The following is a 26,309-nucleotide window of genomic DNA, read 5'->3' as shown; positions in this document are numbered from 1 at the left end:
TTCCGGTTTACACTTCAAAGTAAGATTCTTTCTTCTTTTGGGCCACAAAATGATTTTTGGACTACACTCATGGATCCTTAATAAAAAACCTATTGTACTCGCATGACTAAACTACGGCACATTAGATTGGTGTCCTGACTAAGGTAATTATGTGTTTCATTAAATCTCGTTAAGTTTTCTTAATTAGCAGAGTAGGCCTTAAAACAATAATGACCTTTTATTAAAGAAGCAGGGGTTTGACTCAAAACAATAACATTATTCAGCACTGATAAGTATTGGTCTCTGTTGTTTCATTGTTTGATTTTGACGGGAGGATGTATTTCTGTACCCTGAAATTGCTATTGATCACTCACTGGCTTGATTGAGGTTAGAGCTGACACATATCGACTCATTTATAGACCGTTTTTATCTCTTACAGTTTCACTTTCATCCACTCTACACAAGAGAAAGCTCAAATGCTGTTCATTCACCATTCTGTGGTAAGTGCAGTCTTTTTTTCTGCTTTAGGCTATAGATTAGGCCTATACCTTAGAAATGTGACTGACAATAATTCATTAATTATAAAGTGTTATATAAAGATCTCCAAATATTCTTATACTTTTGAAACAATTAGTAAATATCAAGGAAACACATCAAAACAAAATGTTTTCTAAGGTCTGCATTTGTATATAATAATGATAATAATATATGAAAGGCTTTTAAAAATCTTTTCTAGCACATATAAAATTGCAATGCTCACAATCTGTTTTAGACAACAGAATGGCCAGGCAGTAAAAGAGATACCACCACCTTAATTTGGGTGTTTATTTGATAAACTTGCACAATGCTCTGATTTTAAGGTTTAACCATGCTCATGGCAGAACTGGAGGCTCACCCTGACCAAGAGGAGGACTACAGGTTCCTCCACAGCATGCTGAGGGAGAAAAAGATTCACCTGCTCTTCAAGGTTACATTCATGTGATACAATCATACTTCTAATGCTTTGTCATCTCTCTGGGCCTTTTCTATTAGTACTAATTGCTAAGCATTTCTAGTCATAACACTTTTTAAACTCATTTTAAATATTCATCAATATTTCTCTCTCTGAACTTGCATATTTTTTATTATAATGAAACGCTTAGGTAGGAAACATACCTAGTACCAACATTTGATGCTATATTCTCACCTGACAGATCCATGAGCGATTGAAGCTTTTTGAAAAGAAAAGACCAATCCCAGTCCAGGAGCAAGCAGCGGACCTGGCCTCTAAAGTGAGTTTCACTCCAAACCTCTTTCACAGACTAACAGCTCAACAGCACAAAGAGCAACATCACATCTGTACTGCTCTGTTTCCTCAGAGATGTAGATGACTCTTTCTGCCACACACAAGCAGGCAAAGAATGTTGCTATTTCTATGTGTTTTTATTTTATTTTTCAAATTTAGATGGGAACTGTTTTAAAGCAGAACACAGTTTTATGAAAATTTGCCAGAGGTAAGTTCATAAAGGACATAGTGGAGCAGCAGACTGCTAAAGCTATTCTCAGTTTGCTCTTGAGTTTCAGGTTGAAACAGTGCACTTCATTTTAAAATGAAATGAAGTGACAGAATAAGATACTATTCGCCATAATGCATGAAGTCCTTAATTCTTCCTGGCACTAAAAATCAGAAGTGTATATATAAATGTAGATTTTAATGAATATCTTGTTCTGTGGAGTAATTAATTCAGGCCACTGAAAAACAAACAGTCTTAAGGTTTGACTGTTTCAAAAATTCATTAAGCTATTGTTTAGATGCTAAATGATTTCCTTGTGAGTGACTACCTTTGCTAATTAACTTATTATTTATTTATTTATTTATTTATAGCGGACAATGTATGTTGACTAACAGTAACTGTTTAACATGCCAGAATTAGCCAAAAGGCTAGTTTTCATCAGTTGTCCGTTGCCATGATGTACAGATGGCTCATCCGTGTGTAAGGAATAGTTTCTGTACCAGTCCCAGATCTAGATTAATTCCGTGAAAACCTTTGTTAAATCAATGTGCAAATCAGTCAATGCTTTTTTGACCCCAGAAATCTCTCTACTCCTTTATGTTCTTTGTACAGTGGTATTGTATTTCCTGATATGTTTCCATACTGTCCCCATGCGCTCCTCAGCACTCCCCTCCTTCACCGCCTCTCCAGTAGATTTGGTGGGACAGGCACTCTCCGTCTGGCTTAAATCATCAGGACCTACTGCACGGGCCAAGCCTCGGTCTGCTTCCTCTCAGCCAGGCTTCTGTTTGCTCACAGTGGAAACTAATGACCTTCATGCATTGTGTCTCTGGAGTGTGGCTCGACATCTTGAAGCAGTACAAGTCATTACAATAATACGCTTGACAAGACGACAACTGCTGCTCTGTCTGACAATGGTCAAGGCTGCACCCATTTAGCAGTCGCCACACTTGTCACATAGTCTTGAACATTACAGAGTTTTTATCAACACTGGCTCAAAGGCCTAAATTAAAACAGCAAAAGAAACATCACAATAATATCCATAAAGTTAAGGTATAAAATATGAACTTTTCTGTTTCAGTTGATGAAGGAAGTGTTGCATCAGGTCTGCAGAGATGACGTCAAAGAGCTGGTGGCAATTTTGTCTAAACCCCATCTCAAGGTTTGTAAAATCTTTATAATGTTTATTTTTATATATGTTCTTTTCTGCTCAACAACTGATGTTAATGTTGACTTTTTTCGGTCGATTGCTCTATCAAAAGTTGCTCAGAGCTTCTGGCTGCTACCTACTTCTTAGTCTATCCTCTGTATTGTTTTGTCTCACATCACCACAACCACATAACCTCTTTTATTCCATCCATTCTGTGGTCATCAGTATTTTTACTAAGATCCAATTTAAGTCCACAAGCAAAAGTTTAAAAAAATCTAATATATTTCTATTTTTCCGGTGACAATGGGGCCATTTTGTCCATCTATGTATGTTTCTCTTTTTAATGTCAATAAAACATCTTTAGCTCTGCTTGCAGTGCTTTTCACATACACTGTTCCTTTTATTATTAAACCATACACATTGTACAGTTGACTCCCAGTGTAGAAGTGGTAAGTTCTCTTAATGAGGACGGGAGCAGCAGACTGGTAACAGACTTGTTTAAAGAGTCTTAATGACCTGTTTGCTCTTGGCTCAAAGGCAGAACCTCACACATACTTACTAGAGGCAGTGTGGAATAGTCTGTGTTTATTTCTGTAAAATTATGTTCCTAATTTGGCCAGACACTTACTACTCTGAGCAGGTCCTGGTGAACACACGACTAACATTCCAACAAACAGACAGACTGAGGTAAAATGGACTTAATACGATCAAGTATCAAAGGTCTCTATAATAGATATTCAGAAAAGTGGGATTTTTCTCACTGCCAACAAATACTGAGAATCCAAATGGCCAGTCAAGTGTGTCTAGCTGTGGAATATCTGGCAAAACAAATCACATCTATTACTTGACTGAGCTTTTTGTAATTCAGGGCCAGAGAGACCACGATTATAAAGTCCTTACATGACACATTTTGCTCAGAACTGACTAACACTAAGTAGAAATAGCAGGAGATTTTTTTGTTTTCTTTCAAACATACAAATTGTCACTAGTGAAGATCACATTAATATGTGGTCTTCACCCTTGGTCAAGGTAGGTAAAAATAACAAAAACTGTTATAATTTGAATTTAGCCATAGTTGAGTATTTAATGTTCAGATTATATTTTTACCATACAAAAATTAATGAGTATGTCTCTTTAATATTTAACATAACATTCATTTTCAGAGTCTCCTGTCTGTTCATGATGCTGTGGCTCACAGAGACTATGAGCCCACGTTGCTTCCTGTACCTGATGACTTTGTGGCAGATGAGGAAGATTCAGTCAAGATTGTCAGCTTGGTAAAAACCGAAGAACCCTTAGTAAGTGTGATTTTATATTTTATAGTGTGCTTAGTGAGTAGATTCACATTTTTTTCTCTTGTTTGGAAACAAATTAGATTTATTAAAAATGGGTATTTAATAAAGCAATACTTCCAACCCCATTTGATTATCCATCAATTTTTTTCACTTATCCGGAGCTGGGTCGCAGGGCAGCAGTCTAAACAGGGAGTTCCAGATCACCCCAAACACTTCCTCCAGCTCCTCCAGGCCAACTGACAGACAGTCCCTCCAGAGTGTCCTGGTTCTTCCCCGGGGGCCTCCTCCCGGTGGGACATGCCCAGAACACCTTCTCAGGGAGAACATCATTCAGGTTCATATCAGGGAGGCCGTTCTTCCCAATCACCCCTCTTCAGGTGTCACTGTTGCTGCCCATGTGGGCATTGAAATCCCCCAGTAGAACAACGTAGTCTGCACTGCTGTTTGCTCTCATTCACTGGGGTAAACTTGAACTTGTGGCGGCTGAGCTGTGGGGCAATAAGCAAGTCTACACCAGCTCACTGCCTCTCCCTGCCAGAGAAGTGAAGAGTTCAACCCCTCTCGAGGAGTTGGGTTCCAGACCCCGAGCTGTGTGTGGAGGTGAGGCCGACTGTATTTAGTTAGTAGCACTCAACCTCCTGCACAAGCCCTAGTTCCTTCCCACTGCCTTCAACTGCCACCCAGATCTCTCTCTGCACCGGTCCTGCAGATCCTCCTGCAGGTTGTGGGTCCACGGGAGGACAGCCCCATGTCCCTAGGACCTGTTTGCCATGGGTGACCCTACTAGGAGCATGAAGCTCCCAACAACATAGCTTTCAGGATCATTCGGGCACTCAACCCCCCCCCACCACACTAAGGTGGTGGTTCAAGGACGGTCCATTTGACCGTATTAATGTAAATTTGTGTTGCTTTCACATGTGCACTTGATAGGATCATGCTCAGTAAACTAAACTAAATTAACGAAATGCTTTTACCGTGCTTTTCCTTTGGTCCAGCCAAAGAGGTCAAAGAGTGCAGAGTTCAGCTTTCTCAGCACCTTTTCCATAATTATATAGTTTGAGGATCATTATGGTCATTCAGCTATCACTCACAGCAGACTTTCACTATTATTGTAGGTGTCCAAATGTCCTGTTCTCATTAATTTCAGACCAAAAGAAATAATTCAGTTCTTTATGTAAATCAGTAGGTTAACCTGCGAGTACTATTTCCTGATATTGTCATGATTCCATGCTTTATTTCACATTGTCAGCTCATCACATAAAAATTTCCTGGATCAAATCTACTGAAAAGTAATGAAACTACAAATGCATCAACCCTCCGCCAAGGACGCAAAATCCTCTAAAACTGTTATTTTAAATATTAAAAACATTTTTACATCTGGATCTAGTTCTTTCATTAAATACATTTCATGATGGACAGTAATAGGCTTTTGTGCCAAATCATTTCCAGTAAGTGCGTCCAGTAGTCTTTTGGTCGTGTGCTTAAAAGTCTTACAACATGAAACAAGCAATTTAACCTGTAATAAATACCAATGAAAATGTCGTCATTAATTATCTGGTCAACTGTGGCCTCAATGTTAAATGACAAACATAAAACTATTACAATAGTAGACTGTATAAATCATACATACATAGATTCATATTTCTTTCTCAGATCACAGGATACAATATGGTTATAATTAGACTGATTAGGGTCATTGTTATACTATTTTGGTATTACAGCTTCGGTAATGGGGAACATGCTTTATTATCGATTCTAACACAACCCTGGCAATTATTGACCTTTTTCTGACACTGTCTCTGTCTTTGATGAAGCCAGTATACTCCATTTTTCCACAGTTACAGACCACTGTCTGATTGTAAGAACGCTACAATACACGCTCATTTCAACACAATTTGGTCCTTTGTGACATCTGGTCAAAATAATACTGATTTGCGTGACCTTTGCCAGCTCTATTGTGTGTTAAGAAAGCAATGATGGTTTGTCTAGACAAAGTTATTTTCTGTGTTTATATCAGCTTTATGTGTATCTAAGGGTGCAACTATCAAAAGGGATGAATCCACTGGAGCCATTGTCATCGCAAGGATAATGAAGGGGGGTGCCGCAGATAAAAGTGGTAAGTTGCGTATTGAATTAAAGTATTGTTTTATACTGCTGGTAGTAGTATGTAGTAGTATATGTCTGCCATGTTTTCAATGCGCATTTTTTCTTCTTATTGTTTAATCTTCTTACCAACTAAAACATTAAGAAATGTACCTCTGTTTCACCTCTGCTTAACGCTTTTGGTAATTTAATCCCATCCCCAGTTTCTGTGTGTGTGTTCATACTGGCTTCTAACTATACTGTCTATTTCTCTTAATATTGTAATCTCAATGAACCCATGCTCTATACTAAAGAGAGGGTATACTAGATCATGTCTCTAAATGTGTGCTGAAGGCCTGATCCATGAAGGCGATGAACTGAAGGAGGTGAACGGTGTTTCCATGGAGTGCAGGAAACCAAAGGAAATCCTTTCTCTCTTGGTGAGTGTCTGTGCTGGCTCCTGATTGGCTGTTCTTAACTCTGTTTGACCTTAATGACCTTTCACAGGCTCGATCAAAAGGTGAGGTGACGTTTAAGATCATCCCTGCTTTCTACAGAGAAGAGGTGTCATCTCAGAAAAAGAAGGTACTGATGTAACCAGTATATAAAGAATCATATCAAATCTCCATGTACTACTACTTCAAATATTCTCACATTCTATTCCACTGTTATTGCTGTTCTATCTAATCTTTAAAGCAGCACAAGGCCCGCATATATATATATATATATATATATATATATATATATATATATATATATATATATACATATGTTCCACTGATCGCACCTGGTTTTAGTAAAACAAAATGAAGTCACAAATCTTGTATTTTTGCCACAGAATTGTCAAATTTAAAGTCAGACAGAAAAGGAAGGCAATCAAATGTTATCAGACTTGGACACACTGTATCATCTGGTTGTCTTTTTTATCATTTCATGCAAGTCACTTCTTCTGAGCCATAACTGCACTTGATGGTATAATGACATTTAGACAAAGTGGAAAATTTGAGTCTGTGTTAAATAAGTTGCTTGAGTAAAGTCTGTATAAAAATGAAGTCAGTGTCGAAGCTGGAAACTGTTAGTGAGCCCACCATTTGTGAGAAATTAATACAAATTATCCTCAGACATTTTTGTAATTTCTCAAAAATGACAAATGTTGAATCGTCACTGCTCGGAAGTTGAGAAAGTTCACCAGCGTTAAAACTGACAGGTGTATTTTTCTTTGTCATGATTTGAAAGTTGAAATCCTAAAATAAATTTCCTCCCCAGCTGTTTGTGCGGGCATTATTTGACTATAACCCTGAAGAAGACCCCACTGTTCCCTGCAAGGAGGCCGCTGTGGGTTTCAGAAGAGGGGACGTATTACAGATTGTCAGTTTGGAGGACGAGACTTGGTGGCAGGCCCGTCACCATGGAGATGGACAGTCCCGTGCTGGACTCATCCCATCACAGCAGCTACATGAGAGGTACATTTGTTCAGGGGCTTTTAGCTTGTTGTTGTTCAGAAGATATTTATTATGTGACTTGTGATTTGGTTCTTATCACTACCAGCCACTTAAGTGTGACTGGAGTGGACAGTGGAGTTAAGTGTCTTTTTATTACCGAGCAGTATGTAAATTTCTAGTAATATTTAGTAAAACATTGAACATGTATTAACAAAAAACATTTCAAATTATTTACATATTTTAAGTTGGTTGAAATGACAAATTAGCTATTAAACTACCTAGTGTTAATAGCTTTTTTAACCTGTTCATTCTCTCACTTGAAGTTCTTTTCCTCTCCCGTTTCCTTCAGGCGGGTGGCCCTGCAGCGACCCAGAGCCCTGTTCAAGCCTCGCACATCCAAAGCACCAGGTGACCTACAACATGTGTCTATAAATGCCCTCCCAGACCTCCCCTTTAACACTTTCCATTGTGCATGTTTGAGCTGTGGTTGGAGCTGCATCCCCCCAACACCCCTTTGGAACCCAGAGGTGAAAGGTCAGGCAAGAGGTCATGGTCAAGATCAGTGCTGTGTCTAACTACTTTCTTTGCCCCACATGCCCCACAGATGAAGCGCAAGGTACGGACTTTTGATTTTTGAAACATTATCTTGAGGCGAATACCATGTATTTTGGTTTGGTTTCTGGTTATACCAAAATAATAGATGCAGTGATGTCAGTGACAGTCTAAACCATATAAAAACTGAAGTGGTTTCCAGGGCCCACTTTAAAAGGGTGGTCATTAACATATTATGGTTGAACGATCTGGAATTATTTTGTGTCTCCAAACGAAATATTGGTGCAGGTGGGTCAGAACCAGTAGTTGAAAGTAATCAGATACTTTTACAACATAGATTCCTTCTGAGTAAAATTAAATGGAACAATGGAATTCAGTCCCCAGCAGCATTAGAGAGCTAACCCCATACAGCTCATACAAAAAACACGTAAAGAACTGGCTAACCTCCCAGCAAACCTGTGGTCATTAAGAGTTTTTTCTATTTACTGTATGTGTGAGCTTCTTCGGTCTGTCTTGTGTGTCCTGTGTTTCGTATTTGTGGGTGCTTGTTTTGTTTCATAATGTATAATGTTCTTATTGCTTGAATTGTGTACTGTCTTAACTCCACTGTTTGTACTTTTGTAATTTTAACTTGCACTGTTTATAATTTTATATTTTTCAAATCTTTACTATGTTTTAGGATGATCAGTTACCATCGGTCCAGGGACTACAGATGAAAAATAGCCTATCTGGCTAATTCTGGTGCATTTACAGAAATGTTAATTAATGTACATTGTCCCTGTCAAATAAACTAAATAAATAAATAAACAACAAGAGCTAATTGAAATGGCATAAAATGATAATTATAAGTTTGATATTGTTGTGGAAAAATTACAGTTCTGGATGAAAAGTAATCCATTCGTGAAGCTCGTGAGTTTTGAAATACAGAAAAAAAGGTTTATTGTTTGTTACAGCAGATACAGACAGGACAGGGCCCAGGCCTGCCCTGGCCACAGACTGGCAGCCTTTCGGTGTCTCCCCCAGTCTCCCTCCAAGTTCTAAGTCCAAGTCTAAACAACCCCCTGAGCATCAGAGCTCTTACTATTTTATACCAGAATGACAAAGCTACATACATTTCAAAGCAGAGTGACTTTTGTTTTACACCCATGAGATAATGAACTTTTACACTTAGACAGGTAGAACAACAGCGAGTTTCCTGTGGGATGGAGACAGAGCCTTCACACATGTTAATGTCTGGTCTGGGTCTGACAGACACAGATCAAATGCATTTAAAGACACAACATGAATGTACTTAAATTTCCACCACAATATCTATATATGAATATTTTTAAAGTGATTGAAACATACATTTGTAGCACAAATAGCAATAGGAGAGGCTATAGTTTTGTTTGCTATAGCTATAGTTTGATGATGCCTACTCTCCACACTAGGCATACTGTAATAATGCTGCTGACTAATGGTAAAGTTTTGGTACTTTAAAATGTGATACTATTTTTATCACAGCCACTTTGTTGAAAAAAATCTTTCCTTTATTCTTTTCCAGTCTTGGAGGATGTAGACTACCGAGCCATCACAGGCTTTCATATTGGTAAGACCACTGGAAAAATATGATACAATACAAATGTTTAACTTTATCATGACTTTTCAAATGAAGAGACATCAATTTACTTGTAGAACAAAGAAAACCGCCTTTGGTATAGTTAAAATCTGCTCATGAGATGATGGAGCTTTGTGGTTTGGACATTTTAGGCAAAGAACTTAAACAGGACCATGGCTTTGGGCTTCATTTTATCCCATTTGTCTTTATCTGGTGAATTGGAAACAACAATGTTCTTATGCCTTAAAGCAGCTGATCATAAAAAGGCCCTTATGTCTGGACAAAGCAACTTATTGATTAGATATGTTGCATTTCAGCAGAGTCATATGTGTTTAATACAGTACATTTTCATCTTATCTTTAGCCAGATACCTGAGGACAATGTTTGAACTCTGGGTTTCTTCAAACTGTGACATGTAAACTTACAGTTCAACTGCAAAAGGGAAGGGCAGCATGCATAAGAAGCTACCTCTTCACATGTAAATGGATATAATCAATACTCAACGAAAATAAGTTCAGGTTAAGTTAAGTTAAGTCCACCAGAATACACCGGAAAATATTAAGCAATAGGTTATGTGCACTGACAGGTGAAGCAACCCAGATTATCTTGTTTGTGGATGCAATGTTTTGTTACAAGTGAACTGTGAAATGTGTTGGAAATTTGGAACAAAGATTGGCTTAGTTTACATGCACACCAAAATCTGTTTATTATCTGATTTTTGGAACTTTAAGATTATTTAAATGGCATGCAAACTTCAAAATCAGTTGTGAGTAACCAGAGTGGTCATTTTAACTGTGCATGTAACATTCCAGTGAGCCAGTGAGAATTATAACTGAAAGACTCATAACAGGGCCATATATTTTTTGCCAGACAACTATAGGTCAGGTTTATGTGTTCAAAGAAAATGTCAGTTCATGAAGTATACCACCAAGATTACTCTCATTTTAATGTGTTTTTAGACTTCAGTATGGTTTTTGCATTGGCTTCTCCTAAATCATTTAATGTCAAGAAAATCACATCTTGAGGTTCATGTTGATGATGATATTTTCTGACTTAGCCTTTTGAATGACAGGGCAGATGTAAAACTCTTTTATGTGTCGCTCTAAAGAATTGACTGTTTAAACATGTACTGCATTACTTAATTTGATTTAGGTCATATGCACATAAATCCCTACTCAAGTAAACATTCTCCAGTACACGTTTAAAAACTGCAGTAACGACAGCAAGCCAACCAGTAAGAATCATACATACATTTGCAACATATTTGAGGTTATATCAGTAAGTACTGTGACAATTCAAAGTACATCCTTTACAAATCTCTACACTCAAACAACCTAACTTAGTATTTTAAATACCTAAAAATATTTAATACTTTTTACTCAAGAACATAGTTTGTGCATTTCTTCTGCTGGTGTGTAAAGGTAGACCTTTTCAGCAGAAAGTGTTCTCATTTCTCTGTATTATGTCAAGCTTTGGCAGCACAACATTGAGTTCATATCGTCCCACTCATCTTAATGGGGACACCACAGACTGGGCTCACAACATGTGTTCCACTGCATCAGTCCTTTCTGCCCGAATCTTATCTCCGCTTTCACTAAGGACTCTCAAGAAAAGTGGAAAAAACGTGTGCCAAAAATATTCCCAACTTTTACGACTGAGTGCATAAGGCTGACAATTACAGCATGTTTCCCTTAAGACCTAACCTGATTGTAGCAAATGCGATTTTCTCATTCATTTATGTATATGTTTGTTTTTGCACATGCATAACTGCCTTTTACACATTACTGCACATTTGTGAGTGAAGTCATCAGTTTGAACAGAAGCGTGCCAGTTTCCTTGTGTCTACGGAGAGGAAATGGACTGATTTGCTTACATGCTGAAATGATGGCTGACGTCAAAAAGGCCTGGCACCATCACTTAGCAGCAGTTAACATCATGAAAGAGCGAGAGTTAGCCTAACGAGCTTTGCCAAACCACAGGCACATGGCAGACAGTGGCTCTCAGACGGAAGACAAACCATGCGTGACTGCGCTATTCTCAGATACTCCTGTCTTTAATGTAACGCAGAGCATAAATCTGCTTTGGCAGTGGAGCTGTTGACATCCCGCTGGGTGGTGGCTATGATGGCCACCAGGGCTGTTGGTTTGAATATATTTACTTTTGACTCATGGACCTTGGTCTGCTTCAACGATCAGGAAAAATCGGCAAGCAATTTGGTCAGATGTTCTCCAAAACTGCTGCTCTTGAGTCATTTCCCAATAGTAGTAGTGTACATCAAAAGTGATCTAAGGGACCAAGGATTCATATGAGTAGGGAAGGCTAGTCCTGTGAAATTAAATGGACTGGAGATCTTCTTGCTTTTTATCTAGAATGTTCCGCTTTAAACGTATCTATCCATCCATTGACATAAGCAAGTTACATGTAAGTGTCAGACCTGTGTTTTTCTAGTTATTTGTGTATGAAAAGTTACCGGTACATAGTGCGTGTAGTACTGCTTAATGAGAGGTGTCAAAATTCAAAGTGCAACTTTAAAAAAAAAAAAAAACTTAAAAATATAACTTAAATAATCACCAGTCGTAGACAGGGGGGTCTGACTAGTAAATTCCTTAATGTTCTAACATTTTAACATCTCTTTCTGTCCCAGCTGGTTTGAGAAGAAGTTTCCGACTCGGGAGGAAAGGTAGTGTAGCTCGAGAAGCAGTCCGCTCACGGAGGTGGAGTGCTGGGGTACATGGCTCCATCAGGCCCCCTACCTACGTGGAGGTTATCCCCTATCACAGAACCCCCACAGACAAGCACAGGCTGGTGGTCCTGGTTGGTACGTATGAAAGATCAATGTATAGGTGAATTGATGCATCTTGATTGAACTGTGACCTAAAGACCTAAAGTTGCTGATGGGTTATGTCTATAGAGCTAGGTAAAAAAAAAAACATATAAAGATAATGTGGTAATATTCCTAATATTATATATCTTTTTGTCAGTCCAGTCTGTAGGAGTCAATTCCGTTTCTTTTCCTTTGAAACGTCATAGAATACCATATGATTTTTTTTAGAAACCTCAACAGAGCCTTGCCACTGTAACAGAACATACATTTTTATATTTCAATGTCATCCCCCCAAAAATATCCAACTAGCTATTACATTCAAAATGATATTTCAGCAAGTACTTTTTCTGTCATTCTTGCATTGTGGTACATGGACAATGGTACTAGAAATGGAGATCTGGTTTATGCCAAAAGTACCAGCATCACTGCTAATCAGAAGAAAATGTAATGCACTGATGAAGATATATGTTCTTTTGTTGTAAGTTCAGGTATAATCTTTTCCAAACACAGTCAGAAATACAGTCAGAATGAATGGTGCTCTTCTGAATCACCTCGGAACACAGGCCCTGTCTCTGCCAGCTCTGCAAGCCTGCTCTGTATACGCAGAACGGGATTGTACTGTGGGGAATTGTCGTCCAGACCACGCCAAAAACCTTTTTAATGTCATCTCACAACAGAAGCATAGGCCCTGGGCATGTGACAAATGAATACAATAAAACACATGTCAAAGATGCAAAGTATTCATTGATAATTTGGATACTTAATTTAATTATATTTACAAATCTATACATTTATAAATCCATCATGAGCATATTTGTATCATTTTATATTTAGTTGTATTTGTACTTTTATCAGTGATGCTGATGATAAAGTACAGTTACACAAGGAGTAGTATTATTTTTTATTATGAAAGACTTAGATTTTATTATAATTCAAACTTTTTAATACAGCTGAGTAGTTTTATTGCGGCTATTTTGTACTTTGTTTCAGTATTAATATTCATTTTCAGTATGTTTTGTATTTTGATAAATGCAAAGGCTCAAAACAGAGATGGACAATAGTGTTTTGAGTGTCTCCCTTCTGTTTTTTTTTTTTTTTATAACTGTCCTGGAGCAGTTACAACAGCTTGAATTTGGATTTCTTTAATCACGCCTCATGTTATTCAACTCGATTTTTACTGTCCACTCTTCTCTGACCAGTGCTCATCATTAAGAATAGGCTTTATTGGCATTGCGGTTTGTAGACAGGAAAACCACAACCTGGATGGCTAAAACAGCAGCAGACAGATTACCATGGACCCTATGTTATCTGTATTGCTGTTTGTGTTATAGAGTTTAATGGAAAGAGCATTTACTCCCAGATTTTGAAGGATTTTTTCAATATCTTCACTATTACTGTTCATTTGCCATTCTCTTCAACCCGTCCAAAACTATTGTACAATAAAGTTTGCTTTCAATGAAACAATAGCCATTCCTCTTCCAGAAAGTTGGTGAATGTTACAGAAAGAAAACACGCACGCATGTTTTTCTTATTTATTCCATCCATCCATCTGTAAAAGGCATCAGTTGTGCGTACATAAACTCAATATTTTGTAACGTATCAATCTCGTGCAACGCTGTGATGGAAATGGCAGCTATGTAAGGAATCCCTCTTTCATTGCTCCATTTGCGTCCGATGCAATCTGGACAATCCTACGCTGGAAGTAAAACCCAGATGCGACAGTTTTATGTATGTGCCCACCATCCTGTGCTTCCTACTCTATAGCGATACAGATACTTCTATGTCTTTTCCAGAGGGCATTCGAGCATTAAACATTTGATACCAAGGCAAAATAAAAAAAAGGCCTTTTGGAGAATCACTTTTAGATGAAAAAACTGAATGAAATCAAAGCCGGTTCTGTCTGACTCCTTGTAGGTTTTGTAATGAATAAGGCAGATGTGTCACCAGATCACTGCTCTCATTTGATGTTGGATGTTTTTCCCCAGGGCCGAGCGGCGTTGGCGTCAGTGAGCTGAAGAAGAGGCTGCTGATCTCCGACCCGGACCGCTATGCTGTCACCGTGCCCTGTGAGACTCAATGAACGTCTCCTGTTCTTTTATTCACAGTGTTAGGGCTAAGAGCTATTGTTTATGTTACAGATACGACACGAGAGAGAAGGCAGCAAGAGACAGATGCAGTGGACTATCACTTTGTGCCACTTCACAAGTTTGAGGAAGGCATTCTCCATCATAGGTGAAGAGTACACACTCTTCTATAGTTTCTTTGTATAGTTTCACCTTTGGACAGACATATGACATCTTTTTTCTATGTGTGTAGGTTTATTGAATATGGACGCTACAAGGGCCATTACTACGGCTCAAGTCTAGACTCAGTCAACAGAGTCCTGGCAGATGGCAAAGTGTGTCTTTTGGACATGCACCCAAGTGTATGTGTGTACAATATTAATAAATATGGGTCACTAAAAGCAAAGCCGTAATGTTTAAAGGCTTTGTAGAGTAGGACTTATGTCGTTTAGGACTACAGTACAGTACAGTTACATGCTTGATCTCATTACAGAACATAAAGTGTGTGTACACAGCAGAGTACCGACCGTTTGTGGTGTTTGTGAAGCCCCCGAGGATTGAGGAGCTTCGTCTGACCCGCCGCAGAGCCAAGTTCATCTGTGAGGAGGAGGATAAAAACCCAGTCCGTACCTTTACAGTAAGACACATCACACAGTCTGCACATTTACATACAGTGTTATATCACAGGGAACACAGGTGTCTGTCCATGCACATGTACACATGAGAGGGGTCAGGTCAAAGTGATCACACCCTGCTCTACATTCAGGGGTTTAGGAGACATTTAAGAGAAAACAGGGTCATATGGCCTGGTGGGTGGTTTTAACTTAACAGAATACATAAGGTTAACTAATCAGCCTGAAGGATTTTTGTTGTTAAAAAATGAATACATATTACATTAGAAAAAACACTCATTAAGACCTAGACTAGATTGAGCAAAAGGCATAAAGTGTGAATTAGTATCCTAATATTAGAAAGAGCAAACAGGCATTTCTGTCTCTGTAATTAATTGCAGCCATTTTGTTATGCATCCTACATTCTAGTATCAGCTCCAATAGACAACAGAATGTGACTCTACTATTATCCTGGGATGAGTGTAAAACATGATCAGAAATACCCCTGGTATATGTCAGAGAGAAATGTGCTGCATCACTGTCTCCATCTGTGCCCCCTCCATGTCTGCGCTCTGCCCTTATAAAACCCATGAGGTCGCACACCTGCACACAGGTCACTCCAGTCCCAAACACCGCTGCGCATACATCACTTTACAGGGCTGTGTGAAAAGCCCTCTTATACGTTCCTCTCTCACCATGTAATGACCGGTTGTCCTTTAGTCAGTCATTTTACAGTTTACACATGTATCTTACACTGTAATAGAAGGCGTAATGAATCTAATTGGACTATGAATGTTAATGCCTGCACAAACGTCATAACAATATTATCTGGAAACAGGAGGAAGATTTTGAGGAGATGATTGACACGTGTGAATCCATGGAGCGGGAGTATGGATACATGTTTGATAAGGTGTTGGTGAACGGGGACATCGCGGTGGCGTTCAGAGAGCTGAAGTCTGCTGTGCTGCGGATGACTGAGGCCGAAGTGCAGTGGATCCCGATGGAGTGGGTTTGTCCATCGCCAGCAACTGCACGGAGGAGCTGCAGTCACTTAACAGGCTGGATCTGAACTCAAAGCGTTCTTTCCACTTCAAGTTTAAATTTCATTGTTCTTTCACACAATCAGACAGTTCAAGGACATAGTTTTAGCTTTTAGAACAACCTGGTACCTTTTATGAGGCCGTTTGTGACAAGGTCATTTTTCTTTTTTCTTTTTATTTAGTTTGGTTAGACTAAACGTTTGGTAACACTTAAAATAACTGCACCTTTATTAGCCATAATAAAGCATGAATCATTAGTAGTAAGCATTTTGTTCATTAAGAATTAAGTATCATGCGTTATTAATCTGTACATAGTGTAAATGTTAAAGTTATGTTACAGTTTTTCCCTTACATGATTTTGCGTACAAGACAAGCAGGCCATTGTTACTCATTTCTACCTTCAAGGCACTGTCCCTTAGTGTTTTGCTAATTAGACGAAAAGAAACCATCTCTCCCTTTTGTGCTGTCTCAGTTCCAGTTTCTTTGTGGCTGAGGAAAAAAAAAAAGTCTCACTGACTGAAAGCTCAAAAAAAGCGGAAACTCTCCAGCTCTTGTGGTCAAATGTAATCCTTCTCTGCCAAGTCACAAACATCGCCATGTAATTATTCTGACAGCTGCTGCACTTCAATTAAGTGTAATGCACACCAGAGCAGTGATATTAGCAGCAGTCGCTAATGTCTCACAAAATGGGGACACGAGTACGATAACAGTCTGTTAAAAGCCCTGAGTGAAGCATATTGAAAATGGCAGCATATTTGAAAAGTCATTGTAGACCACTGACATTGTAGGTCATAAACTAGACCTATATATCCCCTATATTACTTTGGTCTACTATTTCGCCACTATAAGAGCCATATTTTTCAGTGGCTACATTCTTTTACATTCTTGGGGTTTCCGTCTTCTTGAGTTGCCGAGCTCAATTGGGTGTGAAGGAGTGTTAATGTGTCAATCATGTGAAGTTTAGAGGAAGCTGGAGCAGTGCGTTGTGCTTGTACAAGGATAATAATGGCTTTCATGGGACCTAGGTCTTCACAGAGGTACACAGGCCGAGTTATGACCACACATAAAAGTTACAGTAAAAGCTCACTAAATAGTGAGTGTGTTATGTGGGATATATTTGACTGGGAAATACACTTGTAAGCAGATGTGGTAACCAGATATATCTACTTTGTTATTTGTTTTTGGGAATGGTTCTTAATTGTCCACAAAAAGAAAAATCGTCTATAGATTTGGTCAGGAAAAGGTGAATTAGATTATTGTAAGTTTTTATATGTTGATGAGGGAGAAACAGTACCTAGTGGAAATCCACTGGGTACTCTGGAGACACGGAGACAACATGCCAACTAATACACTTAAATACAGTTATACAGATTTGGACAACTTCTTCTATTTCTTCTCACAGCAAAGACAATAAACTAGTTGGATGCTTTAGTGAGAAACTATTTTGTCAGGTGTCAATCCAACAGTCTCAGTGTTGACTCTGGTGCCAGACCCAGATCCCAGCCTGGTCCAGGGGCTGCTCTTTAACTTCATGTTGCCTCTGAGAATCTGCAGGCTCTCTGAGATCATAATGATGCTTTTAAAGACACCTCCGCCATCCAGTAAAAACAAGAACTCTGCCGCTCCCACTTCAAACATCACTCTGAAAAATGACGTCTATTGGTAACGGATAATTTGGCTCAATCATGTACCTGTTTGTATAGTACATTAAAATAAATATGCCCACCTATTTTAAGAGATTTCCATAGACTTAAGTATACAGTATATTGGGGCCATTTTAAAGTCAGTTTTTGGAAATGAGCTTAGCGTATTTAGCTTAAATCAAAATAAAAATGGCAAAAATGTTCAGAGGTTAGAGGGATTTTTGTGATGCAGTAAACTAGTACAAAAAATGTCTACTTTTACTGCTTACTTTTACTTTTACTTTAGTGAAAATAACTGAAACACATCACTGTATCTCATATTGACACATTTTCTCTGTAAGTACTATTTAGTGTCATGAATACTTCCTTCTTTCAAGAGGCATTAACAAAAATTAGGAGGAAAGTTAGCTTTGGTTTTAACTCAACACTAACATTTGCGGTTTTATGTCCTAAGTGGGGACTTCCAGGTAGTATGTTCCATGCCCAGAAAATACAGTTATCCCACTATACCTACTTTTTTCTCTGTATTACTTTAATACTTTAAATCATATTTTCATATTATCAAAATATTTTAGTGTTTTGACTACCTAATTTAAAATACCTAATTTATTTTGGGTGTTCCCCTTTTTGATATTGCAAATCACCGGCATCCTGGTCAGTTGTTTACATATTAATTTATATTTTTTATTTTATTGCTACATGGTCGGACTTATTGTATATCAGACCATGTAGCAATGAAACCAAAATCCTCAAGGGGCATTTTATAACATAATGGAGGTATTAGACATAAGTTTGTCATTAATGTCACCTCAAACTACTTTACATAATACATTTTAAACAAAAAGACAGGATATTATGTTTTTATTGATGGGTCTTGGTGGTTTTTACATTAATTATTGTAGCCTCCTCATCTGATACAAGTTTGGAACAAAGAGCCAACAAACAAAGATAAGGTAGTAAATAAGATGTGAATTTAGTTTGAACAGACATGCTATCATTATGGGACATAATCAAGAGCATAAAGCATACATACAAGTACCACAGCGCCGAACAAAGAGAAATCTACATATGTCTTTAGCATGTCCCCTGGCTATTGGAGTGGGCGTATCCCTGTAGTGTCAACAGTGCAAACGGTGAGCACTGGGACAGGGTTAAATGGTGTGTGTTAGCATGTAGCATTCTCCAGCCTCTGCTTCAGGAATGTGCGCCAGGAATTTATGGCACCTGAAGGGGACGCATGTGTTTTTCAGCTCCCAAACTCAACCTCCCCACTGATATCTGTGACTTATGTACAGGGGTGAGACTTATGAGCGCTTTAATATGTTTAACAGTTAACACGACCTGCAATCGTACTCTAAATGAGAGCTAAAGGGACATTTTATCAGACAGGGGGTGTCCCTGAAAGTGATGAAGGGACTGGATATGGAAAAGTTATTACTGTACAATATCTACAAATTTTCATAAGGAAATATGAATAGACAAAGGGGACAAATATTCAAATATGGCCCTATCTCGCAATGATGAAGAGACAACACACAGACCAGTGATGAGACTTTCCATGCATTAATGTTTTCTTGATGGCTTATTGTGTTTTTCTCCTTTTACTGCAGTGGTTGGAGTTATGTTTATTTTAGCCATATTGATTTGTATATCAGATCATTTTAGTGTTTTGATATTTCTTGTGTTTTCAGGAAAAAGCCAAAACAGATGTTTATTTAATCAGACCATGTGACACCATATGAGACAGGCGAGAGTTTCAACATAATGGACATGTATAGAAAATAGTGCTGATATATGTTTGACAAGCCAGGCAAACTGTATCAACTTTCTGTTTATGTGACTGGAAAAAGAAAAACTTCTGTTCAATTTCAGGGTGGGTTCACGCTTGGTTTGATCCTTGTTTGAGCCCAGTTTAGTCCTGATGTAGACACGGTTTGGTTCTGTTCAAATATGGACTCAGTTCAAATTTAGTTCCAGGTTTATTCACATTTTAATCCCAGGTCTGTTATTTCCCAAGTGTGTTCATTCAAAAATAATACTTCATGCATAGGCTACAGAATGCAGAGAAGAAATGACAGTTCTAGCTTTAATCTGACCTGTATATTTGCTCCTATCCTAATTTTTCTGACAAATGTTCTTACATTGCAATTTGGATTTATTTCACAATGACAAAGATTATGATCATAGTTAACTGAAATTTGGTCCCATTTCTGTCTGTCTTAATATTTTGATTTTTGTGTCAGTGTAAAAATGTTATAATATTTTCCAGATTTAAAAGACTTCCAAACATCTGTGAATTTATTCCATCTTCATACCGTTTCTGTTATCCACCAATTTGTATGGAGATCAGCCCGAGCCCTGGAGGATTCTCTTCTGTCTAGCACTGGGCACCATTCTGCGGTTTTCCCGATTATTAGGCACTCTGTAATTACACCATCCATTTCCAAAGTCCCCACTAAAACATGTATTATTATTTGCTGACACGATTTTTGGTTCAAACCTCAACATCCACAAAATCTGCCGACCTCATGTTGAAAAAATGTGAGTGTGGTGAATTGCTTAGCGTTGGCAGCAGTCACATCAGGCCAAATGTTACTTGTAAATCCTCTGACCGCATTTGCTGATATACATGTGTTATAGTTTTCATATTGCGGGGTGCTACTGCTGCTCCAAAAGCTAGCATGTGATTGGATGGTGGGAGGGCCAATCGGCAGCAGTGCAGAAGTTTAGGTGGGCTCTCCTCACTCTAGACTCACAACATCTTTGGACCTTTTCAAACACAACTAACTGAAGCTGGGAGTATCATCTTTTTGCCCAAGATACAATGTTTTTCTCTTTTTTGTCTTTTTTGACAAGTATGGAAACATATTTTTTTCTGATTTGAGAACGTTTTAGCATGCACCTGTTGACGTTGGAAAGGATGGACAAACTTGACATAAAATCCACTGTGCTAGAATTTGGAGACAGAAGAGGAGAAGCGAGTAGACTGAACAGAGACGATGCATCTCCAAGTAGTTTAAGTGAGAGATGCCAAGAGACCACTCAAAATGGATCACCAAAATATAGAAAATATGGGTAGGTATATGTTTGAATATGTACATTTTCAGATTAAGTTTGTAATTTAGAATGAATTGTGTCATTCTGTCTCTCTAGGTCTCGTCTTGGTGGGGTCAAAGTTCGCCATAAGCGGCAGGTGTTACAAGACATGGCGCGGCCACTCAAGCACTGGCTCTATAAACATCGGGACAACCCTTATCCCACCAAAACTGAGAAGGTTCTGCTGGCTTTGGGATCACACATGACACTAGTGCAGGTGAGAGTGGATTTCCAAACACTGCAATAGCTACATATTTTAAAACTTTTGTTTTGTTTGAAAACTTGCTTGCTTTTGATGACTTGACCAGACAGATTTGTGGGTTTGACAAAATAAAATAAAATATAAAAATGTATAGTAACTATTAATTAATAAATGTAAGCAATTTTAAAATGCCTGATCCATCCATGTAAGAGTAGCCTTTTGTTTTGTAAAAGGGATAAAATCACTGTTGGGGAACTACTACTGTTCACTGTGAGCTTGTCAACTGTAATGATTATGTTCCCTTAGAGTGGCAAAATGATTGTCTCAAATGTGATCTTGTTTCTTTCAAAGAGATTGGATTTTCAGGTGCTTATTTTTATTCACAACTTCAAATGTTCACAGGTTTCAAACTGGTTCGCCAATGCCCGACGGAGGCTGAAGAACACAGTGAGGCAGCCCGACCTGAGCTGGGCCCTGAGGATCAAACTGTACAACCAGTACATCCAGGGCAATGCTGAGAGACTGAGTGTGTGCAGTGATGACACAGACACAGACACAGGTGAGCGCTTTAAACACACCTGGATCTTTTTCTACTGCTGGCTTCCTGTGTCTCACCCATCTCATTTCCACAGACGAATGCCCACTACAAGCCCAGATTCGGCCTTCAGAGTTTGGCAGGACATCCTCCCATCAGAGCCCCCTGCAGTCCCAGAGCAGAGTCCTGTCCAGCGGGGATGATGGGGTGTCGGGCCCCTCCAAATACAAGAGCAGTTTACTGAACCGCTACCTGAATGACACGCTGCGACACATGATGGTGGCAGAGCGAGCGGCTGGAGCAGGCAGGAAGAGGAGGAGCCACTCTGAGTCATTCAGCTCCAACGACTGTGAGCGGGATGTGGTGTCGCCAGCATCATCGTATAGCACAGAGGCCAATTATGTCTACCACATGGGTGAGAGATCATTCAACAAGCTTACGAGTGAACATAAAATGCACAGCAGGAATTGGTGGCTTTCAGATTTTGTGGTGATGTCCTATTGATTACATTGTACTTTCCTGTGAAATATCCCAAAGGCAAATTCACATATTTTGGACCTGATAATGTCTATCAGTGTCTAGACCCTAGAACTCGCTATATTACAACACATTTCTCCATTTTAACAATATTCATTTTAGCTGCCCCATCTCTATTAAATATTACATCCTATGGAATGTTGCGGTGTAATCTGAAACCCTGTAATAAGGGGTTCTCTTTTGCACTTCAGACTTGTCCCACAAACAAATGCAAGTGTTGGTTAGACTTGTTTGTTTATATCACTTCTCTTGACCAAATGTAAAAGTATTTGATAGTCAGCGTCAGTGATGTCCTGGGTATACCTCATCTAAGGCATAGTTACAGGCTTAAATATTAGGAACAAGCAAATGAACAGATGAACTAATTGTTACAGTAAAAGTAACTTCAGTCAATTAGTCTGTCTTCAGTTTATATAGCTGTCGTATGTCATAGGTTGATGCAATGAGAGAATTTGCGCCAGCACTAGTCACTTACTTACACATTAATTCTGGATTTATGCTGAATATGTGTTAAGATGACAGTTTAACTATGCTCTTTTCCTTACTTTAATATTTACTACACCATTGCGTACGGTAAAACTAGAACTGAGTGAACCAAAACTTCCATGCAAGTCCTCAGAGAACCTAGACATCAATAAATCCCTGGCATTCCCCTGTAAGCAAGCAGCTAAACCCAACTCAGTTTGAAAGTTACTGCGAAAAGTGTCGACATTTGCGTGCCCTATCAGACCTTGAGAGACCCGCGTACTTTGACAAGCTCCAAATCCAGGTCTATCCAAGAGCCAAATCTTTTGCAAACATATCTAATAAAGACTCAGGCAGACGACAAAATCCCTGGCTTTATAAATTGAAAGGCCCCAGTTACTGCACACCACAAATATCATTTCCATATATTTGAATGTGCCGTTTGTTCCGCTGCAGCCGCTTTGCCATGGACGTGGAAATGTCCAGTCCAGTCTCAAGGACAATTACAGCATGTCTGAGACTTTATACATCCCAGGGTGACAAGAGCACACCCGTGCCAAACATATTTAAAGGGATGGTCAGTTAAAGACTTTTAATAGATGTGATGCTTTCACATTCAAATATTGATTAAATGTTAATAGGATATTTTTCAGTTACTATTGTTTCCTTTTCTAGATGAACTGCAGTGGTTTCATTTGCAAGAATTATCTACAATCAATACAAATGATTTATCATTATATTTTTTTCTCAACATTTGCATAAATTCCTCTTCAAAAATGTACAAATTCAAACTCAATCTATATTTACACAGTGTGAAAAGATGTATGGTAGAAAACATAATCTTTTGCTGCACTATAATACAGATAAGGGCCTTCTAAACGCTGCCTTTCTCACTTGAGCTGCCAAACATTAGATATTAAATCCCTTTAGGCTATTAAATCCCATACACTTCCTAATATTACTTTTGAGATAACTTATAGACAGAGAAAGTCCTTAATATTTGGTATGGTATTTTGTCAAACCAGGGACTTGTTAAATCCAAGTACCGTAGGTCCATAGATTCACATTGCTCCAGAGCAGGAATGAATGTTTGGGTTATATTCCTATTTTTAGAACAAAAATGCCTTGCTCTCTGCCCTGGTAAAGGTTACTCTCAATACACAAATTGTATTTTTTTTATTATTTTAAATGAATTAATTTTAATGTGTAAAAATATTTCACAAATTGAAAATAGTAATCATATACATTTGGTGATTTTTAGTCAAACAGTGTAGCCTTGTTAAATGTTTGTCCAAACACCTAACATGTCTCTGTGGGTCATATTTGTGGAGGTAAAGTGGAAAGTGTCAGTGCCAGGTCCATGATGTGCACTCAGCTCATTAACACCTCTGTACACCTCCCCAGAGAGGCCTAAAAGCACCTCTAAACTGCAGTGATGGGCTCATAACCCACAACACACTGTCCCACATTCACCAAATATGTCCGTTTATGTCCTAATAAAATGCTATGTTATTTGCTGACTGTTAGCGTGGCTTTTACTGTTAGTTTTGGTTCTTAAATCAGGTGCTTTGTTTCCATGAGAAAGTTTAGAGAGCTATAAAAGTGACTCCATTTGTGTTTTATTGCACACATTTAAACTTAACATAACCACTACAAACATACCTGGACCAGTACTGCATTTTCATCCCATTTAGAACAAATGAGTGGTGCTGAGTGGAGACTGCGCACGAGGATATAAAGTATTGATATTTTCTTAGCACAGTTGTTTTCCAGAGAACATTACAATGGTACACCTGTTTGACTGGAGCCGAGTATTGTGGGAAAAACATGATGCGTAGCGGAAGAACACCCAAGGTATAAATCCACTCGTAATGTTGGCTCTATGAATCAGTGAAAGAGCAGAAATGGAAAGCTCCAGTCCTTAATAAATACATAAAGACTCCCCATAGGCGACTCAAGGGACACTTCAGTGAGTCATTTGCATGAGTAGGTTTATATAGGATGCCCTTCCTAAAACAACTATCCCTTCATTTATTCTGGCCTGTGGCACATATAAGGGACTGGAGTCCATCAGTTCATCCCATCTGTAAATCTTAGGCCCTTGACGTAGCACACATGTTTCAATAGAATAAAATACAGAGCTGAGAACAGTTTTTGGCAAACAATGTGAAGCTGAAGTGAATACTCAGTAGCAAAGAGTATAAAATATCCGAATGATTTACTATCAGTGAGTAGTTGCTTTTGGCTGGAGCATGGCTCAGGGAACCAGAGACGGGGATGTTTCGGGCTGTTAGCACCAAAGGACTGTGTTGCACAGCGGGCCTCTAATTTCCCTGTCTATTGCTCTGAGCTTCGGCCAAAATCTCTGATATCTTCGAAACAGCAATATTCCCAAACTGAAATGGAAACGTGTTGTGCACATAATACATACTTTAGCAGACCACTGCCGAGCAGTATGGCATTACTGCCTTATTTTGGGAAGAATGACTCTGCAGCTGATGATTGTTTAACAGATGTTGTGGACAAAGAGAAATAAAAAAAAAAAGAACATGAGAAGGTAGAGTGTTTTGAGTAATGCCACAACATACAGGCCAGTTAATGTCTGTTCTTTTGCTATAAACACAAAATTATACCAATAGTAGCTAAAAAATGCAGTTGGACTACACTCATTTGTACTGCAGTGTCTCATCTTTATTTTATTTATAGATTTATAGATAATGTTAGTGCAAACCTTACCTTTTGCCTTTTCATTTTATTACAGACCCAGTCGACTACACCTCAACTAAGTCTGGCAGGTCAGTTAGAATTCACATTAATATCAGACAGATCTGTACAAACACAGTCATTCTATAATAGTGAATGTTCTCTCCTCAGTGAGCTGCAGCATGGAGGCGACCCTGGCTGGAGAGAGCTGCACGCTGCAGTGGCACTCACCAGCCTGGCCCAGGGACAGAGCAGTGGAGTGTCTGGAGAGCCCCTTACTGTCTGCAGGAGCCCTCCTTTGGACAGACCGTGTGCCAAACCCCACCCGTCTCGCCCGGCCCTCACCAGCCGCATCATCCAGAAGTCCTCTCACATCGCCGAAGTCCAGACTGTCAGGGTGGCTCTGGCAAACTGTGTGTAGCATTAGCACATTATTCCATATGGGGATACCAGATGCTAAAGTAGCCAGTGCCCTGTTATGTCTGTAAAACTCTATGTTATGTTTCACGTATGATTAACTCTGACATCTGAAAAAGCACCAAACACTAATGTATATTGTGTAACTTTTCATTTTGATGTCATTGACTTACCATTGCCTTCTGTTCTTCTAAGTTATATTAACTTTCATGAGACTGGATTGTCGTCCAATGTTTTGAATCTGACAGCAGCTATTTGAATAAACCCAATGTGAAATCTTTTGGCCTGTACCATTTCTTAAATCATTGCTTGGAACGACACGAGTGGTGTTTTACTGTAATGTAGTTAGTGGTATATTTCATGTAGTGATTGTCCCTAAATTATTGTCAAATCTTTTCAAATGTCTTATTCAATGATCGTAGTCTGGGCATGAGTGTGGTATTTGCACAGCTACAATTTGTCCACATGTGATTCAATTGTCCTCAAGATGTCTGAAACTGTCTGGCTGTCGACCTGTCAAAAGTGGGTAAAACTGAGCGCATTATAAGCGTTAGGAGTGCGTTGACTGCTGTTCCACTCATTG

General features: G+C 38.8%; 2 protein-coding genes across 2 annotated transcripts; both read left to right on the top strand.

Moving 5' to 3' along the window:
* The first annotated feature begins 314 nt into the window (after window positions 1-314).
* On the top strand, window positions 315-16,221 carry LOC117384795 (MAGUK p55 subfamily member 7-like). The gene is made up of 18 exons (XM_033981946.2): window positions 315-324; window positions 840-946; window positions 1,173-1,250; window positions 2,554-2,634; window positions 3,786-3,920; window positions 5,952-6,033; window positions 6,354-6,439; window positions 6,507-6,584; window positions 7,266-7,462; window positions 7,791-7,849; window positions 8,046-8,057; window positions 9,537-9,581; window positions 12,235-12,408; window positions 14,400-14,480; window positions 14,553-14,646; window positions 14,731-14,839; window positions 14,971-15,114; window positions 15,927-16,221. The coding sequence occupies exons 1-18, from the start codon at window positions 315-317 to the stop codon at window positions 16,155-16,157; spliced, it is 1,803 nt and encodes a 600-aa protein (XP_033837837.1). The 3' UTR covers window positions 16,158-16,221.
* A 3,873-nt stretch (window positions 16,222-20,094) lies between these two features.
* Window positions 20,095-25,973, top strand: LOC117384794 (homeobox protein Mohawk-like). Its single transcript, XM_055228805.1, has 6 exons — window positions 20,095-20,846; window positions 20,925-21,084; window positions 21,472-21,628; window positions 21,702-22,019; window positions 25,368-25,401; window positions 25,481-25,973. Exons 1-6 carry the CDS (start codon window positions 20,668-20,670, stop codon window positions 25,728-25,730), a joined length of 1,098 nt encoding a protein of 365 aa, XP_055084780.1. The 5' UTR covers window positions 20,095-20,667; the 3' UTR covers window positions 25,731-25,973.
* Window positions 25,974-26,309: the final 336 nt, after the last annotated feature.

The sequence above is a fragment of the Periophthalmus magnuspinnatus genome, chromosome 17 (assembly GCF_009829125.3).
Source record: "Periophthalmus magnuspinnatus isolate fPerMag1 chromosome 17, fPerMag1.2.pri, whole genome shotgun sequence".
NCBI lineage: Eukaryota > Metazoa > Chordata > Actinopteri > Gobiiformes > Gobiidae > Periophthalmus > Periophthalmus magnuspinnatus.
This window is presented reverse-complemented; position numbering and strand designations above follow the sequence as displayed.

What these genes read in the sequence shown, in the direction of transcription:
- LOC117384794 (XM_055228805.1), top strand. Translation starts at nt 20,668, where the DNA reads ATGCACCTGTTGACGTTGGAAAGGATGGACAAACTTGACATAAAATCC. An exon ending in TGACACAGACACAGACACAG is followed by an intron (nt 21,629 to 21,701) that starts GTGAGCGCTTTA and finishes TCATTTCCACAG; the next exon opens with ACGAATGCCCACTACAAGCC. An exon ending in ACCTCAACTAAGTCTGGCAG is followed by an intron (nt 25,402 to 25,480) that starts GTCAGTTAGAAT and finishes TTCTCTCCTCAG; the next exon opens with TGAGCTGCAGCATGGAGGCG.
- LOC117384795 (XM_033981946.2), top strand. An exon ending in TGTCATCTCAGAAAAAGAAG is followed by an intron (nt 6,585 to 7,265) that starts GTACTGATGTAA and finishes TTTCCTCCCCAG; the next exon opens with CTGTTTGTGCGGGCATTATT. An exon ending in GAAGGCATTCTCCATCATAG is followed by an intron (nt 14,647 to 14,730) that starts GTGAAGAGTACA and finishes CTATGTGTGTAG; the next exon opens with GTTTATTGAATATGGACGCT.